The 22,769-nt window shown below is 41.2% G+C and overlaps 2 protein-coding genes and 1 pseudogene across 3 annotated transcripts; all 3 read left to right on the forward strand.

The window, feature by feature from the left end:
- Positions 1–938: 938 nt before the first annotated feature.
- LOC143567932 (clavaminate synthase-like protein At3g21360) lies at positions 939–2,229 on the forward strand (annotated as a pseudogene). The gene is made up of 2 exons (XR_013141493.1): positions 939–1,314; positions 1,615–2,229. The product of XR_013141493.1 is annotated as a clavaminate synthase-like protein At3g21360 (transcript).
- Positions 2,230–4,048: 1,819 nt separating this feature from the next.
- Positions 4,049–7,472, forward strand: LOC143567933 (clavaminate synthase-like protein At3g21360). The gene is made up of 3 exons (XM_077054207.1): positions 4,049–4,493; positions 5,421–5,674; positions 7,023–7,472. Exons 1-3 carry the CDS (start codon positions 4,119–4,121, stop codon positions 7,378–7,380), a joined length of 987 nt encoding a protein of 328 aa, XP_076910322.1. The 5' UTR covers positions 4,049–4,118; the 3' UTR covers positions 7,381–7,472.
- A 10,712-nt stretch (positions 7,473–18,184) lies between these two features.
- LOC143567934 (clavaminate synthase-like protein At3g21360) lies at positions 18,185–21,270 on the forward strand. Its single transcript, XM_077054209.1, has 3 exons — positions 18,185–18,611; positions 20,268–20,521; positions 20,838–21,270. Exons 1-3 carry the CDS (start codon positions 18,225–18,227, stop codon positions 21,196–21,198), a joined length of 1,002 nt encoding a protein of 333 aa, XP_076910324.1. The 5' UTR covers positions 18,185–18,224; the 3' UTR covers positions 21,199–21,270.
- Positions 21,271–22,769: the final 1,499 nt, after the last annotated feature.

The following is a 22,769-nucleotide window of genomic DNA, read 5'->3' on the forward strand; positions in this document are numbered from 1 at the left end:
GGAAAAACGTTTTTGGCCTGAATACTCACGTTTTTCCCGAAAAACTCAACATTTTCATCACAGGCATCTTTGTAACCTTGGGTTCGGACCTTTAGGAACCCTTTTCTAGTAAAAGCCCAAAATACTGAGGTCGTTGGTACCCTACAACCATTGTCGGAATCGGTTGGCGGTGCTTGAGTGGTGGTGGTTGGTTGGTGGTGAGTCAGTTGGTTGTGGTGGCGGTGTTCATGTTGAGTTTTCCAGCAAAAAAATGCGACTTTTCTGCCCAGACTTTTTTCCGGCGACCCACAAGTACCGACGTTAGGATTATGTTGTTCGCGGACCGTTGGGAACAGATATGTTAAAAGATGAAACCGTCAGCTGCCAATTTATTAGTTGTGACTGGCATCTTGTTGCTACTCTTGAAAGTGTTTTATGAATTGTGTTTGTCTTGTATGCTTAGTGTTGGCTAGTTTGTTGCTACTCTTGAAAGTGCTTTAACTTTTAAACACGCGTTTATTTTTAAGTTATCCAACTTTTGACGCGTTGTAAAAATGCCTAAAAAGTCATTTAAAAAAAATTGTTTAGAAGAATTGCGATTTTGTAACGAACGTGAACTATTTCAAGACCACGATTAGATATATAGTTGTTAACTAGTCATCTATCAAGTCATGCACATATTAACACATCTCTAAACATTACTATAGATCACTTACTTATGTAACTTCAACTAGAGCAAATGTTTTATATCAGTTTTATGTTGATACTTGATACCTTTTAGCTCACCAGCCTCCAAATGTAACAAATATTAATTCATCAATTCTTGGATTATCTACTTATTAGTTCCAAGTTATCATCGCATTCCTAGAATCTTTAACTTCTTATTAATATATATCTCTATATATACACACAAAACACTCATTCACTAGAGGCAAAAGATCAAAAGAAACTAAACACACAATCGAAATGGCCACCGAAAGATTCTTCCAAGAACTACGATTGCCTGAGCAAAAAACTTACAACGACGGAGGTCTCTTCCCGGTTGTATTATCCCCTAATTCTAGTGAAGAACCGAAACTATGTGCCTTCAAAGAAGCTATAAGATATCACAAGCCATGGTTGGAATCTCTACTCAAGAAAAATGGTGTCATACTTTTCCGAGGCTTTCCTGTTATCTCTCCTTCTGATTTCAACGACGTTGTGGAAGCTTTCGGCTTCCCAGAGTCACTATACGTGGGAGGCTGAGCCTCTAGAACCAAAGTCATTGGTCGGGTTTACACTGCAAATGAATGCCCTCCAGAAATGCGGATTCCTTTCCATCATGAGATGACATATGTAAATTCTTTTTCAATTCTAGTATTTTTCTACTTAAAGAAATTGTAGCTGGTTATGTTAATGTATGTAGAACTAGTTAAGTCGTGGGAGCGGCTTTGAGGAATGCACACAAAAAGTGAAGTGACAAGGAGTGACTTTCAGTTTAACTTTTTTGCGGAAGTGAAAGTCACTCCTACGTGACTTCACTTTTTGCTTCTCAAGCCTCGTGTTTTGACATACCTAGTTCTACATTTAATTAAAAAAATCCGCCTAAAAATCAAGATGTTAAAAAAATATTCTCAAATTCATTGTTGTTAATAGGTTCCGGATTGTCCATCCAAGTTATTCTTCTTTTGCGAAGAAGAACCCGAAAGTGGGGGAGAAACTCCGATAGTTTTGAGTCATATAATATATGAAAAGATGAAAGAAGGGCATCCGGATTTCGTGTCACAACTCGAGGAGCATGGACTGACTTATATAATGATAATGAGTGACGACGAACATCCATCGTCTTTCACTGGCAGTAGTTGGAAGTCTGCATACATGACCGACGACAAGAGAGTTGCTCAAGAAAGAGCGGCAAAGTTGGGAACAAAGTTGGAATGGATGGAGAATGGTGTAAAAACCATAACCGGTCCACTGCCAGCTATCAGACTCGACAAGGAAAGAGAACGCAAAACTTGGTTCAATAATTTGGTTGGTCCTGTTAACGGGGAAGGTAAAATTTATGATGATAATACGTTTATTGAGCTTGGAAATGGTGAAGTTGTGCCTGATGAGGCCATGAGAGACTGCTTGAGAATCTTGGAAAAAGAATGTGTTATAATACCTTGGAAGAAAGGTGATGTTATGCTTGTTAATAATATGATGGTCCTTCATAGCAGGCTTCCGCTATTGAAGCCACCTCGTTGCATCCTTGCATCCTTTTGCAAGTGATGCGAGATCAAAATCTTTGCATCCTTTGTACGAAGAGTGAAAATACGAAAGATAAATATAAAAAGTTATTAAAGAAAATAATATATATTATAGGATCCTTGTAAACATTACATGAGAGTGCTTTGTATAGTGGCTTTGCCAAATTTTCAAAATTGCCAAGTGTAAACTAAAATATTGGAATAAATGCGAAAATTAATACGATAAAAGATTAAAAATCTACAAGATTGTGGAAAATCGTCAATCATGAAGTCATAGTCTTTTGATGGAATTTGGGTACGACAACTATGACAAATTGTCTTTAGCTGGCTCGACAAGACCTTTTAGTCTACTACTTATAAGCCATAAAACTCGCTCATAGCCTCAAGTTATGCTTCTTTTATGAGTTTTTTCTTTCATGTTTTATTCGTTATTGAGAATTATCAATTCGGTTGCATTTGAATTCTAAGTTCGAACACAACATAACCGATTGTTTGATTCAAGCCTGAAACTTACTATGCCAAGCCTTAATAATCAAGTTACAACCATGTTTATGTTAACTGTTTTTTAACTAGTCATGATATAAAATACTTGTATCATTGGTACTTTGTCATCTTGGTTTTATGACTACTACTACTCTCAATCTTGGTTTCCCGTACAACCGAACTCGATCTAACACGATCTCCATAACCCGAAACCCATCAACCCATATTACATTGGGTCGGTTTGCACATTGATTTTCATCAAGCTAAATTCTGAAAAATCACCCGAATGAGACCCCTTAATATCACTATCAGGCATATTCAAAGGAAAATGAGGGTGGGCCCCAATGCCCACCGTCTAGCTATATGTTGTAGTGTCTAGCCATAATTTGTAGCGTAATAGATAGTCCAATTTCTTATTTTAGTCTAACTATTCACCCTTTAAAACTCTATGACCATGACTCAAACCAATTAATTTATAATCCTAATTGGTTTAATTTTGATTTTTAGTGCATCATGTCATCATGAATCAACTCCTACCTTTCACCCAGACACCTCTCCGACTTCCCATATTCTGTCTCGCTTCGTGTCGCCCCAGTATCGCCGCCGATCCGTAACATGCCCCCTGTACATAAAAAATAATAATCTTTTATAGAATTGTAAAAAGAAATTTTGTAACCCAATCCCCGAAATCCCTAATTCGTCGATGCGGTGGGTTTTCAATTCAAACACGCTAAGGTGAGACCGGATAGGGGAGAATAAGCCTCCATACGAACCGAACTTGAGGTGCACAAACCGGTTTAAAACTTAAAACCGGTTTGGGTTGAAACCGGTTCGGTTTGGTCAACAAAAGTCAAAACCGGTTTTGTGATCGGTTTCGGTTCGGGTTGAAACCGTTTCTCGACCAAGTTGCGATCAGTTCGGTTCGGGTTTTAATCGGTTTCGGTTCGGGTTTTGACCGGTTTTTGCTCAGTTTTGGTCAGTTTCGGTTTGGTTAACCGGTTTTAGGGGAGAAAATTACAAACCGGTTTCTACATAATCGGTTTCAAACCGGTTCGGTTTTCGGTTCGATTCAGTTAACCAGTTTATTTGCTCACCTCTAAACCGAACAAACTTCTTACTAACATTTCAGTGAACGTTCAGTTCATTTACCGGTTAGGAGAGAGTTCTAAGACTTTGGTTAATAGATAATGGTCATTGACTAAGTACCCTTGACTAAGTTACATATGCTCTAAATCTAATGAAAATGTTATGTATTCAAATAAATTAAATAAAATATTTATAAATGTCACATTCATAATGTAAGAATAAGATACATGTTTTTCTAGACTTGCTTTTTGACTTCTAGTTTCATTATTGATCAATACATAAAGATCATCATCATCTATACATTTCAGTACTTACACTTTTACAAATTTTGTAAAACCAAACATGTCCGAAGACTCGTTATTCTTCACCGTTGGATCACTCCCAAACCGTAAATCCAACGGTGAAGTTTCATTCCCAGTCCTTCTCACTCCTAACCCCAACAAAATAACCAAACCCGTAACAAACTTAACAGAAGCTGTTAAGTCTAACAGAATATGGTTAGACTCTTTACTCCATCAATCTGGTGCAGTTCTCTTCCGAGGCTTCCACGTGTCATCCGCTTCGGACTTTAATGACGTCGTGGAAGCCTCTGGTTATGAGGACTTCGGCTACGGAGTTGGTGGTGCAGGATCTAGAAGTAAAGTTATTGGTCGAGTGTATACGGCTAATGAAGCTCCGCCGGAAGTGGATATTCCGATGTATCACGAGATGTCTCATGTATGTATGATTACATCATCCGCCGGAACAGAATATTCCGGCTGATTTGGATTGTGATAGATATATATTTAATTATTAAATATATATTGATTTTGATTTGTTCGTCTACTATACATATATTTAGTTTTTCAAGCTCGAGATCGGCTTACTTCAAGCTTTGTTTTTAAAAGCTCAAGTTCAGCTTGTTTCGAGCTCTAGTTTTAAAGCTTGAACCCGGCTCATTTGGAGTTCTGTTTTTAAAGCTCGAGCTCGGCTCGTTTCAAGCTTTGTTCATAAAGCTCGAGCTCGGATCAGTTCGGGCTCTATTTTGAGCTTGGCTTATGAGTAGTTTTTCAAGCTCGAGCTCGGTTCATGAGTAGTTTCTCCAGCTCTAGCTCAGCTAAGCTTGAGTGGTTTTTCAAGATCGAGTCGACTCGTGAGTAGTTTTTCAAACTTGTATCGAGCTCTATTTTTAATGCTTGAGCTTAGCTCGTGAGTGATTTTCCAAGCTTGGGTTGGGCTCGGGTTCGGGCTCGACTAGTTTATTATTTTTTTAATTATTTTTATACCTACTTTTTGTATATATTTTAATGATAATTTTTATATATAACACAAAACATATTATTAACTAATTTTTTATTATAATTTTATATATAATAAGAATTATTATAAAAGTACAAATTTGTTGTATTAAATAAAAACTAGAATAATAGGCTCGCGTGTTAGCTCAAAAGGGGGTGACGGCGCAACTTGTTGCCCGTTTGTCTGCACTTTATTGCAATCGTTTTGTGTTTAATGAGATATGAAGTACGTTTTGGTTGGTTAACTTATTTTTAAGCTCAGGCTCGAGCTCGCTTAAGCTTGGCTCGAATCGAGTATTTAACGAGCCGGTATCAAGCGGCTCGACTCGTTTACACCCCTATAACTCACCCACCTTTCTTATGACAGGCTCCTATGTATCCATCCAAATTGTTCTTCTTCTGTGAAATAGAACCAGGAAAAGGAGGAGAAACATGTATAGCATTAAGTCATGTAATAAACGAAAAGATGCAACAAAAACACCCGAAATTTGTTGAAGAAATGGAAGAAAAAGGATTGATTTACTCGCGAGTTCTTGGAGATGAATCTGATCATTCATCACCAATCGGTCGAAGCTGGAAGAAGACATTCATGACCGACGACAGAACTGTAGCCGAAGAAAGGTTTGATTCATCATTCATCGTTCACCGTTCAGAAGACGAGTAAACATAGGCCTGTAAACGAACCGAACCGACACGAACAAGGACATGTTTGTGTTCGTTCATTTAAATTTAAACAAACATGAACATAAACAGTTGATCGGATAATAAGTTGTGCTCGTGTTCATTTGTTTAAAAAATGAACGTGTTCGTCTTCATTTATGTTCGTTCATTTAAAATTTAAATGAATAGTTCACGAACAAATATGCATATAGGAATAAACGTAAATGGACACAAACAAACATAAATTAAACAAACTTAAATGAACAAAAACGGATAAATAATATTCAATTATTTTAATAGGTATTAGGGAGATATAGTTTGTGTTCATGTTCGTTTGTTTAAAAAATATAACATTTTCGTGCTCGTTTATGTTCGTTCATTTAAAATTTAAACGAACAGTTCACGAACATATTTAAACGGACATAAATGAGCATACATGAACGAACGTAAGCGGGCACAAACAAACATAAATAAACAAACAAACTTAAATGAACAAAAACGAATAAATAATATTTTAATAGGTATTAGGGAGATATATTTTGTAAAAATACAAATAATATTTTATTATATTATATTAATATGTCGTTCACGAACATAAAAGAAGGAACAATTTATGTTCGTTCATTTAAAATTTAAACGAACAGTTCACGAACATATTTAAACGGACATAAATGAGCATACGTGAACGAACGTAAACGGACACAAACAAACATAAATAAACAAACTTAAATGAACAAAAACGAATAAATAATATTTTAATAGGTATTAGGGAGAGATATTTTGTAAAAATACAAATAATATTTTATTATATTATATTAATATGTCGTTCACGAACATAAAAGAAGGAACAGTTTATGTTCATTCATTTAAAATTTAAACGAACAGTTCACGAACATATTTAAACGGACATAAATGAGCATACATGAACGACCGTAAGCGGACACAAACAAACATAAATAAACAAAAAAACTTAAATGAACAAAAACGAATAAATAATATTTTAATAGGTATTAGGGAGATATATTTTGTAAAAATACAAATAATATTTTATTATATTATATTAATATGCCGTTCACGAACATAAAAGAAAGAACAGGATATGTGTTCATGTTCGCTCGTTTAATTATATGAACAAAAATGTGTTCATGTTCATTCATTTATTAAATAAACGAACTTCCTGCAACGAATAGTTCACTGAATCCTCGGTTCATTTACAGGCCTAATTTAATGAACATATTTATTATTATTATTATTATTATTATTATTATTATTGATATTATTATTATTATTATTTAAAACAAACTTGCAGGGCTGCAAAGCTTGGGATGAAACTAGAGTGGATGGAAGGTGCACTTTGGGTTATAATCGGGCCGAAACCTGGTTTTAAATACGATGAGGTTAAGAAACATAAAATCTGGTTTAATAGTGTGGCGGGAAGATTTGAAGATAAACTAAACAATGATCCTTTAAAAGCAGTGGTGTTTAGTGATGGTAAGCTATCGCCTCCTGATGTTTTTGATGACTGTGATAAGATCTTTGATGAAGGGTGTGTTGCGTTGCCATGGCGGAAGGGTGATGTTTTGCTGCTAGATAACTTGGCGGTTTTGCATGCCCGACGACCCTTGATCACGCTGCCTCGTCGTGTTTTGGCATCGTTTTGCAAGTGAGTTTTGTGATTTGGAATATGGTGTTGATATGTACCTTAATAAGTATCGTTTCAAATATATGTACCTTAATAAATATCATTTCAAATATTGGAGTTTAATACTTGTATTGGGTGCTGTTTATTTGTGTTATATAAATAATTACTGATAATGAAGAAACACTAAGTGACCCTGGCAGATTACGGATAATCTTAGGGTTAAGTAGATGTTTCCCACGAGGGTTATGTCCGGCAAAGATGGTTATTCTTCTGATGACCTGCAAAACAGACACCGTGAGCTCGTCACTAAGAAAGGGGGGTACCTCCTTGTGACCACCCTCCGGCGTGAAAATCAGACTAGATTGCTCTGAATATAAGTGTATATTAAGAGAAATAGCTAGAGCAGATAAGATATGATGGTATGAGATTAGATATGATACCGTTCCAAGGTGTTGGAGTATTTATAGCCGAAGGTAGGTTTCCAAGCAGGTACAGCCAGCTGTATAATATTCCTTTTCTACCAACTGTGGGCTACGCACGTGCCATGCTGGTGGTTGGTGGGTAGGCAGCGGCTGATAGTGACATGGCCGGCTGTGTACTATTCCTTTTCCACCAACTGCAGGCTATGTACGTGCCACGACAAGGGTTGGTGAGTAGGCAGCGGCTGATAGTGACATTAAGTACTAGAGCGTGCTCCTCGTCGTACTGTTGTCAGTGAGCTGTCACCCTGTGATTGGTTCATGGGCTGCTTTGGTCAGATCTTGTCTATTTTGTCCATACCTTGGCAGGTATAGTACAAAAGATCCTCCAGAAGCGTACGGACTGGCTCATTTGGGCGGGAGTATTCCCGGCTTGCTCATTCCTTCTTCAGGTGACATTACTGAATTATTGAGAGTTAGTGCCTTGTGCGTGTAGCCTTGCTATTAGTGCGGGTAGCCTTCCCTGATGGCTTGTATCCGCAGCTGCGGGAACAGGCGGGGTACTTCACCATTGGGAGGCTTTTCCTGCGGGAACAGCTGGCGTACTGCGCGTAAGGTCTTCATCTCTCTGAGCATGGTGGGTTTTGCGGAACCAGTTGGTCTTTGCGCAGACGTCCCTCTTCAAGGTGAGTCTTGCGGGTCCAACTGGGCTCTGCTGGGACCTACCTCTTCAAGTCCCCCCAGTCCAATGTTCTTCTCATGAATTGTTAATAAGTGAGGTGAACTTTTGGACTTAAGCAAGGGGTTTTGAAAAGGGTTTTTAGTTTTAAGGTTTTCCGTGGGGATTCTTCCCGCGGTTTTCCTAATGTCACGTGCAGAAATTCCCGACTTTTCTGCTTGATCTTTGGGTATGATGCGGGTAGGTGTGTAACCTCCTCGCAAGTCAGGAGCGTTGAGTTTCACTTGTGTAGATTCTCCACGAGGTTTTGGTAGTTTTAGACATAGTGATCAATTATGTTAAACAACCAATTCCATCTTGGAGCTTCAAACAATCTAGTTCTCAACGTTCCCGCTATGCGGGGATGTTATTTCCCTTTCCACAAGCATGGCCCAGAAGATCCTTCTTGGTTTTAATTCCCTGCAAGTGCTAAGTATGTGAAGGGTTTCGCCTTGACACTGTACCCGCACTCGTCTTATAGTTACTTGACTTCCAAGGTATTCTTGGCTTCAATTCCCTGCAGGTGCTAGGTATGTGAAGGGTTTCGCCTTAACACTGTACCCGCACTTGTCTTACGGGTTCTTGGTTACCAAGGTATTCTTGGCTTCAATTCCCTGCAGGTGCTAAGTATGTGAAGGGTTTCGCCTTGACACTGTACCCGCACTTGTCTTACGGTTTCTTGGTTACCAAAGTAAGGGGGTATATTCCCTCTTATTTTTGAATCTTTGAATCTTTTTGAATCTTTTTGAAATTCGAAGAGTTGGTGAAAGGATAAGAATAGTCCAAACTGTTGAAGGGACGTTAGCGTCGTCCGACGGTTTCTTCTGACAGTTTCAGGACGTGCAGGAAGTTATGGCGACGTGACAGTATATGGTCATTCCAGACGCTTTTTCAGGCGCGTGGGCGCGAGTTTTCGGGCGTGTGGGCGCGAATTTTACGGCACGCGTCCTATCGACAGCTGTTGCCAGCTTGCTTTCCACGTGTCGTTGTATCATTGTGTCTGCGCTTTTCCCTCTCCCCCGCATTAAATTCATCGCATTCATTGCGATGGGTATATAAAGGGGGAAGAGGATGCATCTCAACTCACACTTTCACTTCTTCTTCTAAGCGATTTCCGGCGAATACTCTAACTTTTGTCGAGCATTCTCCTAAAATCGTTCTTCTTTCCAACCTCAACATGTCTTCTACTCATGATCCTGAGGTTACTGCCGAAGAGTCCGACGTATACCCTGAGAACCCGATGTCCGCGTCTGACAAGGACGATAAGAGTACTGCTGGTGAGTGCCAGTGTGCTCTTTCCGTCGACCTTTATCAGTACATCGTCAAGAAGTTCATGCTCGAGCCTTTCGAGCCTGAGTTTCCTGAGCCTCACCAGACGGTGTATGATGCCCCCAAGGGCAAGATAGGGGTGTATGCTGCATTCTTCATCTATGGGAATCTCAGGTTCCCATTGACGAAGTTTGTGTACCGTGTTTTGGAGAAACACGGTATACATTTGACGGAGGTACACCCAATGGCGATCGCTAAGGTTCGCCACTTTAAATGGGTGTGCCACATTCTGGGCGTTGAGCCTCGCGTCGACCGTCTGATGACCTTCTACTCCTGGAGGTGCATCCAGGGCTGGTACACCTTGATCACTCGGATCAAGGGTTTGAAGATCTGTGCTACCGAGCGCAGTCTTCGGTCTTGGAAGCGGGAGTTCTTCTATATCTCTGCCCGTGTCGTCCCTATTGCGATGACATTCAAGAACGGGAGGGCACTCCCGAACCTTCACGCCTCCAACTACCAGGAGGCGGAATGGTTTACCAAGATCTCCCGGATCCATACTCCGGTTTACCGCTTTGCGATGCTTGGGATGAGCCGGGTATGGAAGGATGCCGGTTCTGGGACGCCGCAAGTACCTATCATCCTCGAATACGGTTTGAATTCTATTGCCTACGGTATGCTCCGTCTTTTTTGCTGATTTAGGGTTTTTCTTCTAAGTGTTTCTCTTTTATTTTCAGAAGGAAACAACTTGCAATCTCTTCTGCAACCGCGTGAGAGCGGTGGTCCTGCTCGGCTGGGTACTCGTGCTCTTGATGAGAACGAGTTGCCCATCTTGGAGCAAACGGCGGATAGGTTCGTGGAGGTCTACCCGCCGGGCCACGAGATTTTGAGCGCCACGCGGCCAGGTAAGGGATTCTTTAACCCTCGCCCTCTTCATGCTCAAACCTCTGCTGGAGTTTCCCTAATTTTATCATCTTCTGATGAGGGATCCGCAGATGGGCCTTTCTTCGTGAGGAAGAAGAAAGCTGCCGGCGTTAAAGGCAAGGCGAAGGTCGCCTCCGCCGATCAGGGAAATCGGTCCGACTCGGAGACCGAAAGCGAGGAGGCAGTGGGGAACCCTGGTGATGGTGAGACTACTGTTCCGGAGGTTGAGACAGCTGTCACCTCCGGGCAGCCCAGTACGACGACGGTGACCGGCTTGAAGAGGCCGGCTCCATCGGGTTCGTCCCCGCCTGTCAGAACCTTAAGCTCAAGAAAACTCGTAAGTATAAATTAATCTTACCCGCAATTCTTTCCGCCATTGTTTTTAATATTTTGTTATCTTCATGCAGGCGTGGATGCAACCGCATTTCAAAGTGGAGCGGGAAGGAGCATCTCTGGACCCATGACGGTAGGTTTGGTCAATCTACCCGAGGCGATGACCTAGGCGGCTGCGCCTGTTTGCAGTGTTGGTTCAGTTGCTCATCCCGTTGAGGCAACTGTTCCAATTGTGACGTCATCTCCGCCGGCTGTCAGTGCCATCTTTACTGCATCCTTCACTGAGCCGGCGGTGATTTTTTCTGCGGGCTCCTCCGCAGCGGCGGCCTCGGTTGTGAGTTCACCTCCAGTGAGTTCACCTCCGATGGTCTCTACCGCGGCGGCTTCAACCGTGCCTCCGGCGCCGGCGACTACCTTGTCCCCGGCCGGTTCATCAGGTATGTTCAAGGTTGGGGTTTCTAGCCAATCTCTGCCTCCTTCCCATCTGCCTGACCTCTTGGATGGATATCCCTTAGGTTCGGGTGATGGGCTTGGCGGCTACCGGCCTGTTGTCGACCCTACAGGTGCGTAGGGTTATTTTGCCCTATTATTTATTTTTTTTTTTCTTTTTTTTTATCATTTTTTTCTAACCGCTTTTTGTTTTTGCAGTTTCGGATTCCAATGAGGTGTATGTTCCACGGTGGAACATCCGCCGGGGAACAACCCTTCGAACGGCTGTGGACTGCGTCGAGTGGGCGCGTCACGCAGCCCCAAGTGGTGCGTTGGGGGAAGCCATGTCTAGCTACCAGGAGGGTAGGCTGACGAATGAGCTTCGGATTCTCCTTGCCCGGATGCAGCCGCGCGTCGAGTTGCTTTGTCGTGAAAACGACAAGTTAAAGGCGGCGCGTAGCCAGGAAGTGGCTCAGGCGCGGGCTATCCGGGAGGAGAACAGGAGACTTGCCGCCATTGCTGCGGAGAAGGAAAAGGCCTTCAAGGCCCTCGAGGTTGAAGTTCAGGCCCGGCTCGAGGCCCGTTCCAAGGCTACCCAAGCTGTTAACGAACAGCTTAGGTTGGCTAAGGAAATTGCGCGGAACGCGACCGAGAGGGCCACCAGAGCTGAAGCCATTGCTGAGCCTTTGCGCGCTGAGAATGAGGAGCTTAAAGCCAAACTAGAGAGGCTTCAGCAGGCTCATGATGCTTTGGCTTTAGAAGATGCCAAAAAGCTCCAAGAGATCTTGGACCAGAGGGGTATGCTTGACCACACTGAGCGTAAGCTGAAGGGCGTTGAAGAGGCTGCTGCTAAGGAAGTGTTGCTTGCCAACCTTAACAAAAATGAAGCCGAACGCGCCCGTGACCAAGCTCAAGCTGCCCTTCAGGAAGCTCTGATCACCAAGGAATGGCTTCTACGAGAAGTGTTGTCGCAGGTATGCGTAGCTTCATAATATCTTTACGCTTTTCTTTATACTTAGAAAAGTTTTTGATACATATATATATATTTTTTTTTGTAGGTTGTGCATCGGATCTTCACGAACACATCTTATGACGATGCCATGAACGCAGCTCTCAACGCTTCCCAAGAGGATGGGGAAAAGGCTGGTTTCCTGCTTGGTCTGGGGTTTGTTGAGAAGGGCATCCCGCCTTCCAACTTCCCTCTTTATGACGTGGACACTGAAGCTGCTTATGACCAAGCAGTGAACCAGTATGCTGCCTTCCCGCATCCGGTGGTGGAGAAGGTGAACGAAATTGCTGCTGATGATGGGCTAACTATTCTCAAGGCTTTCCTTGAACCGCCACAGCCAACTGATGGTGCGGGTTCGAGTGGGTTTGGAGGGAGTGGTCCTGAAGTTTGAACCTTGAGATCCCTTCCCACCGTTAGGATAGATTTACATTTCTGTAGGCGGGTAGATACCTGGCCATTCTTGTAATGTTTGAAATGTTTGTGCGGGTAGGACCGTCACTTTCACTTAATGACTTGCTTTATAAACGTTATATGACTTGCTCATGCATATTATAGTTTAATTTGGCACTTGTTTTGCCTCATAAACAATATATGATTCGCTCGTGCATACTTTAGTTTAACTTAGCAATTTTCCAAGTGTTTTGAATAAGTTAACCTTTCGACGCGTGGTTGTCAATAGTTTAGTGTTCAGTTTCCTCTATCATGATTGTGCGGGTAGGACCGTCACTTTCATTTAGTGGGATGACAAATCTTCACCTATAACTGACCTGCGTGAAGGTTTTCCTCATCTTTTCCTTGGAAATTTCTGCCCTTTTTTGTGTTTATGCGGGTTTTGGCGCCTTCCACATGCAACGACTTCCCCACTTATTTATGCGGTGAATACCGGCATATCAGTGTTTTGAATAAGTTAACCTTTCGACGCGCGGTTGTCAATAGGTTAATGTTCAGTTTCCTCTATCATGATTGTGCGGGTAGGGCCGTCACTTTCATTTAGTGGGATGACCAAACTTTACCTCTAACTGACCTGCGTGAAGGTTTTCCTCATCTTTTCCTTAGAAATTTTTGCCGTTTTTTGTGTTTATGCGGGTTTTGCCGCCTTCCACACGCAACGACTTACTTCCCCACTTATTTATGCGGTGAATACCAGCATATCAGTGTTTTGATCATAAGTATAAATGTAAGACCATCAGCGTCAATGTGATAAGGAGAATCATTTCCATTAGAAGTGGCTCTAGGCCTTTTCTTTACAAGTTTGGAATTGATCTACATGCAGCCTGTGTAATTGAGCTCCCTTCCATGTTCTTGGGAAGGGGGTGTCATCGAGCCTTTAGAGCCGATATGCACCTGGTTCGGAATCTCGTTGTTTACGCAGTATGTAGTCTCCAACATTGAAGCTGCAGTTTCATTCGTGTTTTCCCCAACTGGGGTTCTACACGCATTAGCCTGCTTAGCGTCCATTACGCCACGAGGTGTGTGAGTTTCCCATCTCTGACAAATGTCTCGACGACATCTTTCAAGGATATGCATTCCTCAGTGGTGTGACCTTTTGTCCCATGGAAGTCACAGGACTTGCTCTGATCAGCGTTGTGACGCTGTCGGACTATTGGAGCCTTTGGCCATGGGAGCCTCTCGGTGGAAAATATTTCGGTGACGCTTTTGGTGAGTGGCGTCCATCTGGGATTCCGGTTCGACTGCATGTTGTCCTTTCCGCCTAAGAGAGGGCGAGAGCTGGATGAGGTGTCAAAGTTTACCCTTGACTGCCAAATACCAAGCTTCCTCTTTTTGTTTTGTCGGGCGGTATGGACGTTATTTTCTCTCGTCCTCTGGGTGTAGAGGTTTGTGCTCTGGGGAAGATCTCTACCCAGTTGCTTTTCCGTTTCCGCGAAGCGTTTAGCTGCTGTCATGATGGCATCCCACGTGGATGGCATGCCATCTTTACCCGTCAAGGTGCGGATGAGCTCTGGGTCTTCCGCGCCCTGGATGAAAGCAGCGCGAACAAGATCTTCGCTAATAGTGCCCAGACTTAGCTTCTTTGAATTGAAGCGCGTGATGAAGTCTAGTAAAGACTCATCTTCCTCTCGGATGCAGTTGAGGATCGTCCATTGCTCTTCGGTATACTTTCTTTGTTGACTGAAGTGTTGGCTGAACTTCTGCTGGAAGTCTGCCCAATCGTAGATGTGGTGGACCGGTAGACGGTCGAACCACGCTCTGGCTGCCCCAACAAGCGTCATTTGGAACATGTAACACCACGTGGGTTCCGTTCAATTGCTGACGGTTGCCCCCGCTATGAATCTGTTCAAATGATCGTCTGGGTCAGATATACCATCATATGTGCCTATGTTGGACATTTGTTTGGCACTTTTCGGGGCAATTGCTTCCGCAATGTCCCTTGCAAATTTGGACGTTCCCGCATTTGCAACAGTTGGTCTGAGGTTTTAGAGAAGTCACGTGGGTTTCCACCCACGTTTTTTGGCTTAAAGGTTTCTCCAAAATTTCTTCTGTGGAAATCTGCTTGTTTACGCTTCCCTTTCGCCCTATGGCGCGGGTTTGCGTCACTGTCAGATTATTTCCAATCTTCATCATACTCGCACTCATTACTCATGTTGAGCTGTTGAGTGTTTTCGAACTCGTCATTAGCCTGTTGGAGTGAACGTAAACGTTCATCCAACTCAGCTTGGAATTCTTTCTGACGTGCTTCTGCCCACGCTTTAACTTGATCAAGTGTTTGGCGGGGGAGCCTCGTCTGTTCTCTCTCCAACTGGGTATCGGTGAATCCCAGTGAAGGATTGTTTACTGCACTTGCCCCGGCTTGGGTAACCGGGGTAGTGTTCAGAAAAAATTTTGTGTACTCTCAGGTGTTCCCCCCAGTAGTTGGGGTTGTGGTTACCGGGGTTTCTTGGTCACTCGCTGGCCTTGGCACCGGAGTAACCTTAACCATCTTTCCAGAGGTTTTGAAAAAACTGAAAAAGAATTAGTTCTAGGTTTTATGCACGGATGGCGCCAATGAAGAAACACTAAGTGACCCCGGCAGATTGCGGATAATCTTAGGGTTAAGTAGATGTTTCCCACGAGGGTTATGTCTGGCAAAGATGGTTATTCTTCTGATGACCTGCAAAACAGACACCGTGAGCTCGTCACTGAGAAGTGGGGGGTACTTCCTTGTGACCACCCTCCGGCGTGAGAATCAGACTAGATTGCTCTGAATATAAGTGTATATTAAGAGAAATAGCTAGAGCAGATAAGATATGATGGTATGAGATTAGATATGATACCGTTCCAAAGTGTTGGAGTATTTATAGCCGAAGGTAGGTTTCCAAGCAGGTACAGCCAGCTGTATAATATTCCTTTTCTACTAATTGTGGGCTACGCACGTGCCATGCTGGTGGTTGGTGGGTAGGCAGCGGCTGATAGTGACATGGCCGGCTGTGTACTATTCCTTTTCCACCAACTGCAGGCTATGTACGTGCCACGACAAGGGTTGGTGAGTAGGCAGCGGCTGATAGTGACATTAAGTACTAGAGCGTGCTCCTCGTCGTACTGTTGTCAGTGAGCTGTCACCCTGTGATTGGTTCATGGGCTGCTTTGGTCAGATCTTGTCTATTTTGTCCATACCTTGGCAGGTATAGTACAAAAGATCCTCCAGAAGCGTACGGACTGGCTCATTTGGGCGGGAGTATTCCCGGCTTGCTCATTCCTTCTTCAGGTGACATTACTGAATTATTGAGAGTTAGTGCCTTGTGCGTGTAGCCTTGCTATTAGTGCGGGTAGCCTTCCCTGATGGCTTGTATCCGCAGCTGCGGGAACAGGCGGGGTACTTCACCATTGGGAGGCTTTTCCTGCGGGAACAGCTGGCGTACTGCGCGTAAGGTCTTCATCTCTCTGAACATGGTGGGTCCTGCGGAACCAGTTGGTCTTTGCGCAGACGTCCCTCTTCAAGGTGAGTCTTGCGGGTCCAACTGGGCTCTGCTGGGACCTACCTCTTCAGATAAGTTACATGTATTATAGCATAAACTAATTCATGTAATATACGGTTATGGCTTAAGATCTTTATGGTTTTAAGTTTGAAACTAGACTCAAGGGGTTTTCTTATGTGATGTGTTTCCTCTTTGATTGTGTTTCGGACAAGTTAATTCTTGAGCGTTAAAATAAATATGAAAGGTTGGCATCCCGTCTAGGAAATATTCATTCAGGTAATGGGATAGTTACAAAATACCGATAAAAAGAAGTTTGATTTGAAATGACATCTAAAATAAATAATGTTATACCATTTATTTATTCAGATCCTTTTAGTGTTATTGCTATTTATATTTTCATACTAAAATAGTGCAAAAGTAAATTTTTATATTATGATTCCCAATCTTGATTTTTTTCAAGATAGAATAAATAAAATAAAAGGTAACAATTATGATTTAATACCAATAATGTAAAATGTTGACATTTTAGTCCAACCACTCGATTCTTCAAACGTTATCGAGATTTCAAATTAACGGATAATTTTTTCTATTTAATATATATTATCTTTCTTGAATGATTTATCGGTTGGAGCAAACAAACAATGTTTGTTATGTTATCTTTTTCAAGCATATGAATTATAAATATATTATGTACATAAAAAGCCAAACCCATAAGTTTTACGTGTCTTGAGATGGTCACATCTACAAGTTTATAAAACCAAATGGAGTGGATATTAGGTGTTAACTCAATGCCACATCTTTTTTTGAGTGTTAAACCATTACGTGTGAAGATGCGGTCCCAAAGTAGTAAATGCCCTTCCGGAGAGCCCTATAGTAATGGAGTAAGGGCTCCAATGTTCGTACCGACTACAAATTCAATCAATTAAAATACATGTTTATATTTTATTAAAAAATAATTATTTTTTTGTTAAACAATACCTTCCTTTTGTAACTTAATTAGTTAATCCTTCTCCGCATACGTGACACTGATGTGACGGGGAATTGAATGTGGAGAATTTTTGAAAAACGATAGATAAATTTATGCAATGATATTTTTTAGCTAAATTATAGGGAATAATATACGGAATGAGCTGGGAATGCTCTAAGACCGTCCGCTATGGGCGCCCTTGAGAGCGACCTTGGCGTAGCACACTGTTGAGGGGCACGGAACCGGGTGGGTGGGAGAGGGGGGCTTCACAACGATGGACGTCGTTCTCTCCCCATCTCTCACACACACATACGTATATATGTATGTATATATCACATCGGGGCGTTATGAAGAAGGGCTTCGACACTCTATTTTCTACATACGATAACATGACATTGTGAAGGAGCTTTAAATCATTACCTTCCTTTGGAAACCTAATTAGTTAATCCCTCCCCACATACGTGACACCAATGTGACGGTATTTTTTATTAACTAACTCTCTCCACTATACTTCATATAAAAACTTTGTTTTTCGGTTTTGTTACACACAAACCCGAAATCAAACTGAAATTTCGTTTTATAAAGAACATAAAACCGAACCTCAACCTTTTATTTTGTGTTTGATTTTTTCGGTTTCATGAATACCCTTAAATACAAGAACCGGAAACGTATAATGTAACGAGTGTTTCCATCCTAGGAAAATATCCGAATATTTAAAAAATAATTCCTTTTTAATTTCATTAAAGATAAGCACGTTGACAGTTACTTCTTCATCTACGAACCTGGACTCAAAACCAGTCAAAAGCGAAATCAAACTCATCTTCCTCCATTAATATCTTTTAAAACGATAGGATATTAATATTATTGTAAACAAACATAACACAAACTTGATGACCATAACACTGAAACCAAGCATGCCAGAAACCATATTCACACAATCAACCTTACCTCAACAAAAAACATACAACAACAACAACAACACTCTTATCTTTCCAAGCGTATTAACACCCAACAATAATAATGATCTGAAACATATTATTCGTGACCAGAAGCCGTGGCTGGAGTCCGTGCTACATAAAACCGGAGCTATATTGTTCCGTGGGTTTTCATCGGTTGACTCGGCTTCAGAGTTTAACGAAGTGGTTGAAGCTTTTGGTTACGATGAGTTACCGTACGTGGGTGGGGCGGCCCCACGGACGAATGTGGTGGGACGGGTTTTTACGTCGAATGAGTCTCCGCCTGATCAGAAGATCCCGTTTCATCATGAGATGGCTCAGGTGTTTGTTATTATGTAATTGAATTGAATTGATGTTATTAGTTTATAATCTTAGAATCTTGGTGTTTCTAATTGATTACGATCGTAGTCGAAATTAGGGGTGCAAACGAGCCGAGCTCGTGAATAGATTTTCAAACTTGAAATCGGCTCGTTTACTATTTATTAATTATTTGTTATATAATTATAATTATTTTATATATTTTTTTGCATTATAATATTTTATGTATAAAATAACATATATTATTTAGTTATTTTTATTTATTTTTCCATAACATTATATATATTAATTAATAATTCTTAAATATATATTTTAAAATTTTATATAAATGGCAGTCACGTATATGCTCGCGAGCCGGCTCGAGCTCGATAAGTGAAGCTCGGGCTCGGGCTAATTTATTAAACGAGCTTACTTTTAGGCTCGAGCTCTGGCTTGGGCTCGATTGAGCGTTTTAACGAGCCAATCTCGAGTAGCTTGACTCGTTTGCACCCCTAGTCAAAATCGAAATCGAAATCAACATTGAGGTTTAATTAGGGATGTAAACGAGCCGATCTTAGCCTGAACTCGACCAGGCTCGAGCTTGATTAAATCGGCTTGATTCGAGCTTTGTTTGTAAAGCTCGAGCTCGTGAGTAGCTTTTTAGGATACAACTGATTTTAAGTTAGGAGTGTTAACGAGCCGAGGGTCAGCTCGGCTTGATTAGAGCTTTGTATCTAAAGACGAGCTCGGCTCGGCTCGTTTATTGCTTATCTTAGGGTTTCTAATTAGTTACAATTGATTTAAATAACTATAACTTTGTTTTCGTGCACAGTAACTTATCGACGCCAAAAAACTATAACTTTGTTTTCAGTAGGATCGGGTTTGCCATTCAAAAGGGGGTGGCGGCGCAGCTTGTTGCCCGCTTATCCACCTCTCTATTGTAATTGGATCTTTTTATTTAATATATGAAGTATTGAACTCTTAAAAACATTTATAATATTTTCAGGGGTGCAGACGAGCTAAGCCGAGCCCTCGGCAAGTTTAAATCATGAGAGCTCGAGTTTGGCTTGATTCAAGCTTTGTTTCTAAAGCTCGGCTCGTCTAAGTTATGAGAGCTCGGGCTTAGCTCGTTTATTGTTTATTAATTAATTTATATCAATTTTAGTTATTTTTAATAAATTTTTATAAATTAATGACTTTATAATTTCTTTTTTTCACAATTTTATAAATTAATAACTATAGTATATAAAGATATATTTAATTTATTAGTTAAAAATTATATTCGAGTTGCGGTCTCTCTGGAAGCAACCTCTCTATTCTTTGGGATAGAAGTACGGTTTTGCATACATCCCACCCTCTCCAGATCCTGCTAATAGTTGTGCTATTAATGGGATTTTTACTGGGCATGATTGATTGAATTAAAGATTCTATTAGTAATGGGCTCGTTTAGACTCGTGAGTTGGCTCAAGCTCAATTAGTGAAGCTCGGGATCTTGTTCGTTTACTAAACAAGCTTATTTTTAATCTTGGGCTCATTTAATCACGAGTAGCTTGGCTTGTTTCAAGTTTTTTTTCGAGCATATCTCAAATAGCTTAGCTTGTTCACACCCCTAGATTTAAACAATATTACATAAATTCCATAGCCTGAAACTCATCATAAACATGAATTGTTATGAAACAGGTTCCTAAGTTTCCATTTAAGGTTTTTTTCTTCTGCGAAGTAGAACCGAAAGTTGGGGGCGAAACACCTATAGTACTCAGCCATGTAATTTACGACAAGATGAAGCAGAAACACCCTGGGTTCGTTGATCGGTTGGAACAACACGGGTTAATCTACACAAGAGTGCTTGGGGAAGACGATGATCCTTCGTCTCCAATCGGTCGTGGTTGGGTATCCACATTCTTGACGAAAGACAAAGCCGTCGCTGAAGAAAGGTCTGCAAATAATCCTGTGTGTTATAGGGGTGTAAACGAGCCGAGGTTGAGCCTTCTAAGGATCGAGCTCGGCTCGTGAGTAGTTTTTAAGCTCGAGTTTAATTCGGGCTCGACTCGTTTATTAATTATAAATTATAATTACTTACTTATATTTATACTTTTCTACATAAATTTCTTAATATATTTTTTATATGTAACATAATAATATAATATATAGAATTTACTTATTATTTTATCATAGTTTATGCATAATAATAATAATAATAATACATTGCACCTCACGTGGTTTTTATTATTCTATGTTATTAAATTGTAGGGCGGCGAAGCTTGGAATGAAGCTAGAGTGGACGGACGATGGAGTGAAGATGATAATGGGGCCGATTCCCGCGATCAAAGTTGATGAAACACGAGGCCGGAAAACATGGTTCAATAGCATGGTGGCGGCTTATACCGGTTGGGAAGATGCAAGGAATGATCCAGCGAAGGCGGTGACATTCGGGGATGGTACGCCTTTGCCAGCAGATGTGATATATGACTGCTTGAAATTGTTGGAGGAAGAAAGTGTGGCAATTCCGTGGCAGAAAGGAGACGTTTTGCTTCTCGATAACTTGGCGGTTCTTCATGCTCGTCGGCCATTTGAGCCGCCGCGCAGGGTTTTGGCTTCTCTTTGTCAGTGAAAAGGATTATGACGATGATGATTGTGTGGAAGCTGTGTTTAAACCCTTGTTTAAATTTTAAACCTTTAGTTAAATAAAATTTCACTTTTTATAATTTTCATCAAATGGGTGCTGTACTTGTGAATTTTAAGACTTGGTAATCTCAGTCTTATACATAGTTACAAAATCAAGTGCCACCTAGGCAAATATCCGTCGGGTAACTATTCAATTTTTTTGTCATACAGTGAAACTTTTTCATTTTCAATAAAAAGATCAAATTATAACAAAGATGCAGGTAAGCGGGCAACAAGCTGCGCTGTCATCCCCTTTTGAATGACAAAACCGATCATACTGAAAATAAAATTATCGTTATTTGGCGTCGTTGAGTTACCGTGCACGACCCGCTGAACACTTTTTAGAAACGTAGCGGCATCGGGAGCAAGAGACCCAAATGTATTAAAAACAAAATGAATGAAGGCGTGTTGATTCTCCACACACGCCTTCTCGTGCTTAGCAATTTTTCCTGCTTCTGCCTTTAACACGGCCTGCCTAGCAACAAACCCGGTGTCCCTACGCCCTACAAGAGGGGACACCCCAGTAAGGTCCACACAAGCATGCTTCCCCCCAGCCCATCCAAACACAAGAATGTTCGCTGGTCGGAGAGTAGACCTTCCTTCATGCGGATCCGACAAAAAATTCACAGGAGCCTCTTTTCTTGCCAAGATTCCCGCTCGTTTTAACACATCAAAAATGACATTCCTGACCAAATCATGTCTATCCCCGCCCTTTCATCACCATTTCTCAACCGAGATGGAAAATTAATGTCCATACAAATGTTATCCAATTCAGCCGTCTCTCTCCCTCTTCTAACCGAGGCACTGAGTGCCTCCAAGATCAATGAAACAACACACTGGAGTCCGAAACATCAACCACGAAAACTCTATCCAAAAATCCCGCAATCTTTAAACAAATCTAAGACATGATTTGAAGCTCCTAAATCTACAAATGATTGTATATGACATATTTTTGTCAATAAAAGAATCACATTTTATTTTTTCTTAGATGCTCTAATAACTAAATATAGGATTTAAAGCTCTTAAAACTACAAATGATTACACTCACATTGATTGGATCAATAATTTATAAACTAATGACCCATTTCACAAATTTGGGCCAACCCTAATGATAACCATCTCAAAAAGGGCATTCCTTTCTTGCCTCAAAATCCTCTTTTTTCCCTTAAGCCAATCCACTTTTGAGGGTTCATTGCATGTGTACTTCTTATTCATGACCACCCAAAATATTAACTTTTTTTAGTAACTTTAGAACTTAGAACAATTGTTTGCCTGTATTTAATACTCAAAATAAGTAAAATGTTAACATCATGTATGCTTATCTTCCTATCCTGTTAAAGAGGTAGGTCCCCGCAAAGCCCAGTTGGACCCGCAAGACACACCTTGATGGGGTACGTCTGCGCAAAGACCAACTGGTTCCGCAAGACCCACCATGCTCAGAGAGATGAAGACCTTACACGCAGTAAGCCAGCTGTTCCCGCAGGAAAGCCTCCCTTGGTACAATACCCTGCCTGTTCC

The sequence above is a fragment of the Bidens hawaiensis genome, unplaced genomic scaffold, assembly GCF_021521415.1.
Source record: "Bidens hawaiensis isolate Kalapana, Puna unplaced genomic scaffold, B.hawaiensis_p1.1 tig00023714_1, whole genome shotgun sequence".
In the NCBI taxonomy this organism is placed as follows: Eukaryota; Viridiplantae; Streptophyta; class Magnoliopsida; order Asterales; family Asteraceae; genus Bidens; species Bidens hawaiensis.

Excerpts from the sequence above, each read along its gene's own strand:
- LOC143567933 (XM_077054207.1), top strand. The coding sequence starts at position 4,119 with ATGTCCGAAGACTCGTTATTCTTCACCGTTGGATCACTCCCAAACCGT. Across the intron at positions 4,494-5,420 it reads TGTATCACGAGATGTCTCAT|GCTCCTATGTATCCATCCAA; the intron begins GTATGTATGATT and ends TTCTTATGACAG. Across the intron at positions 5,675-7,022 it reads AGAACTGTAGCCGAAGAAAG|GGCTGCAAAGCTTGGGATGA; the intron begins GTTTGATTCATC and ends ACAAACTTGCAG.
- LOC143567934 (XM_077054209.1), top strand. The coding sequence starts at position 18,225 with ATGACCATAACACTGAAACCAAGCATGCCAGAAACCATATTCACACAA. Across the intron at positions 18,612-20,267 it reads TTCATCATGAGATGGCTCAG|GTTCCTAAGTTTCCATTTAA; the intron begins GTGTTTGTTATT and ends GTTATGAAACAG. Across the intron at positions 20,522-20,837 it reads AAAGCCGTCGCTGAAGAAAG|GGCGGCGAAGCTTGGAATGA; the intron begins GTCTGCAAATAA and ends ATTAAATTGTAG.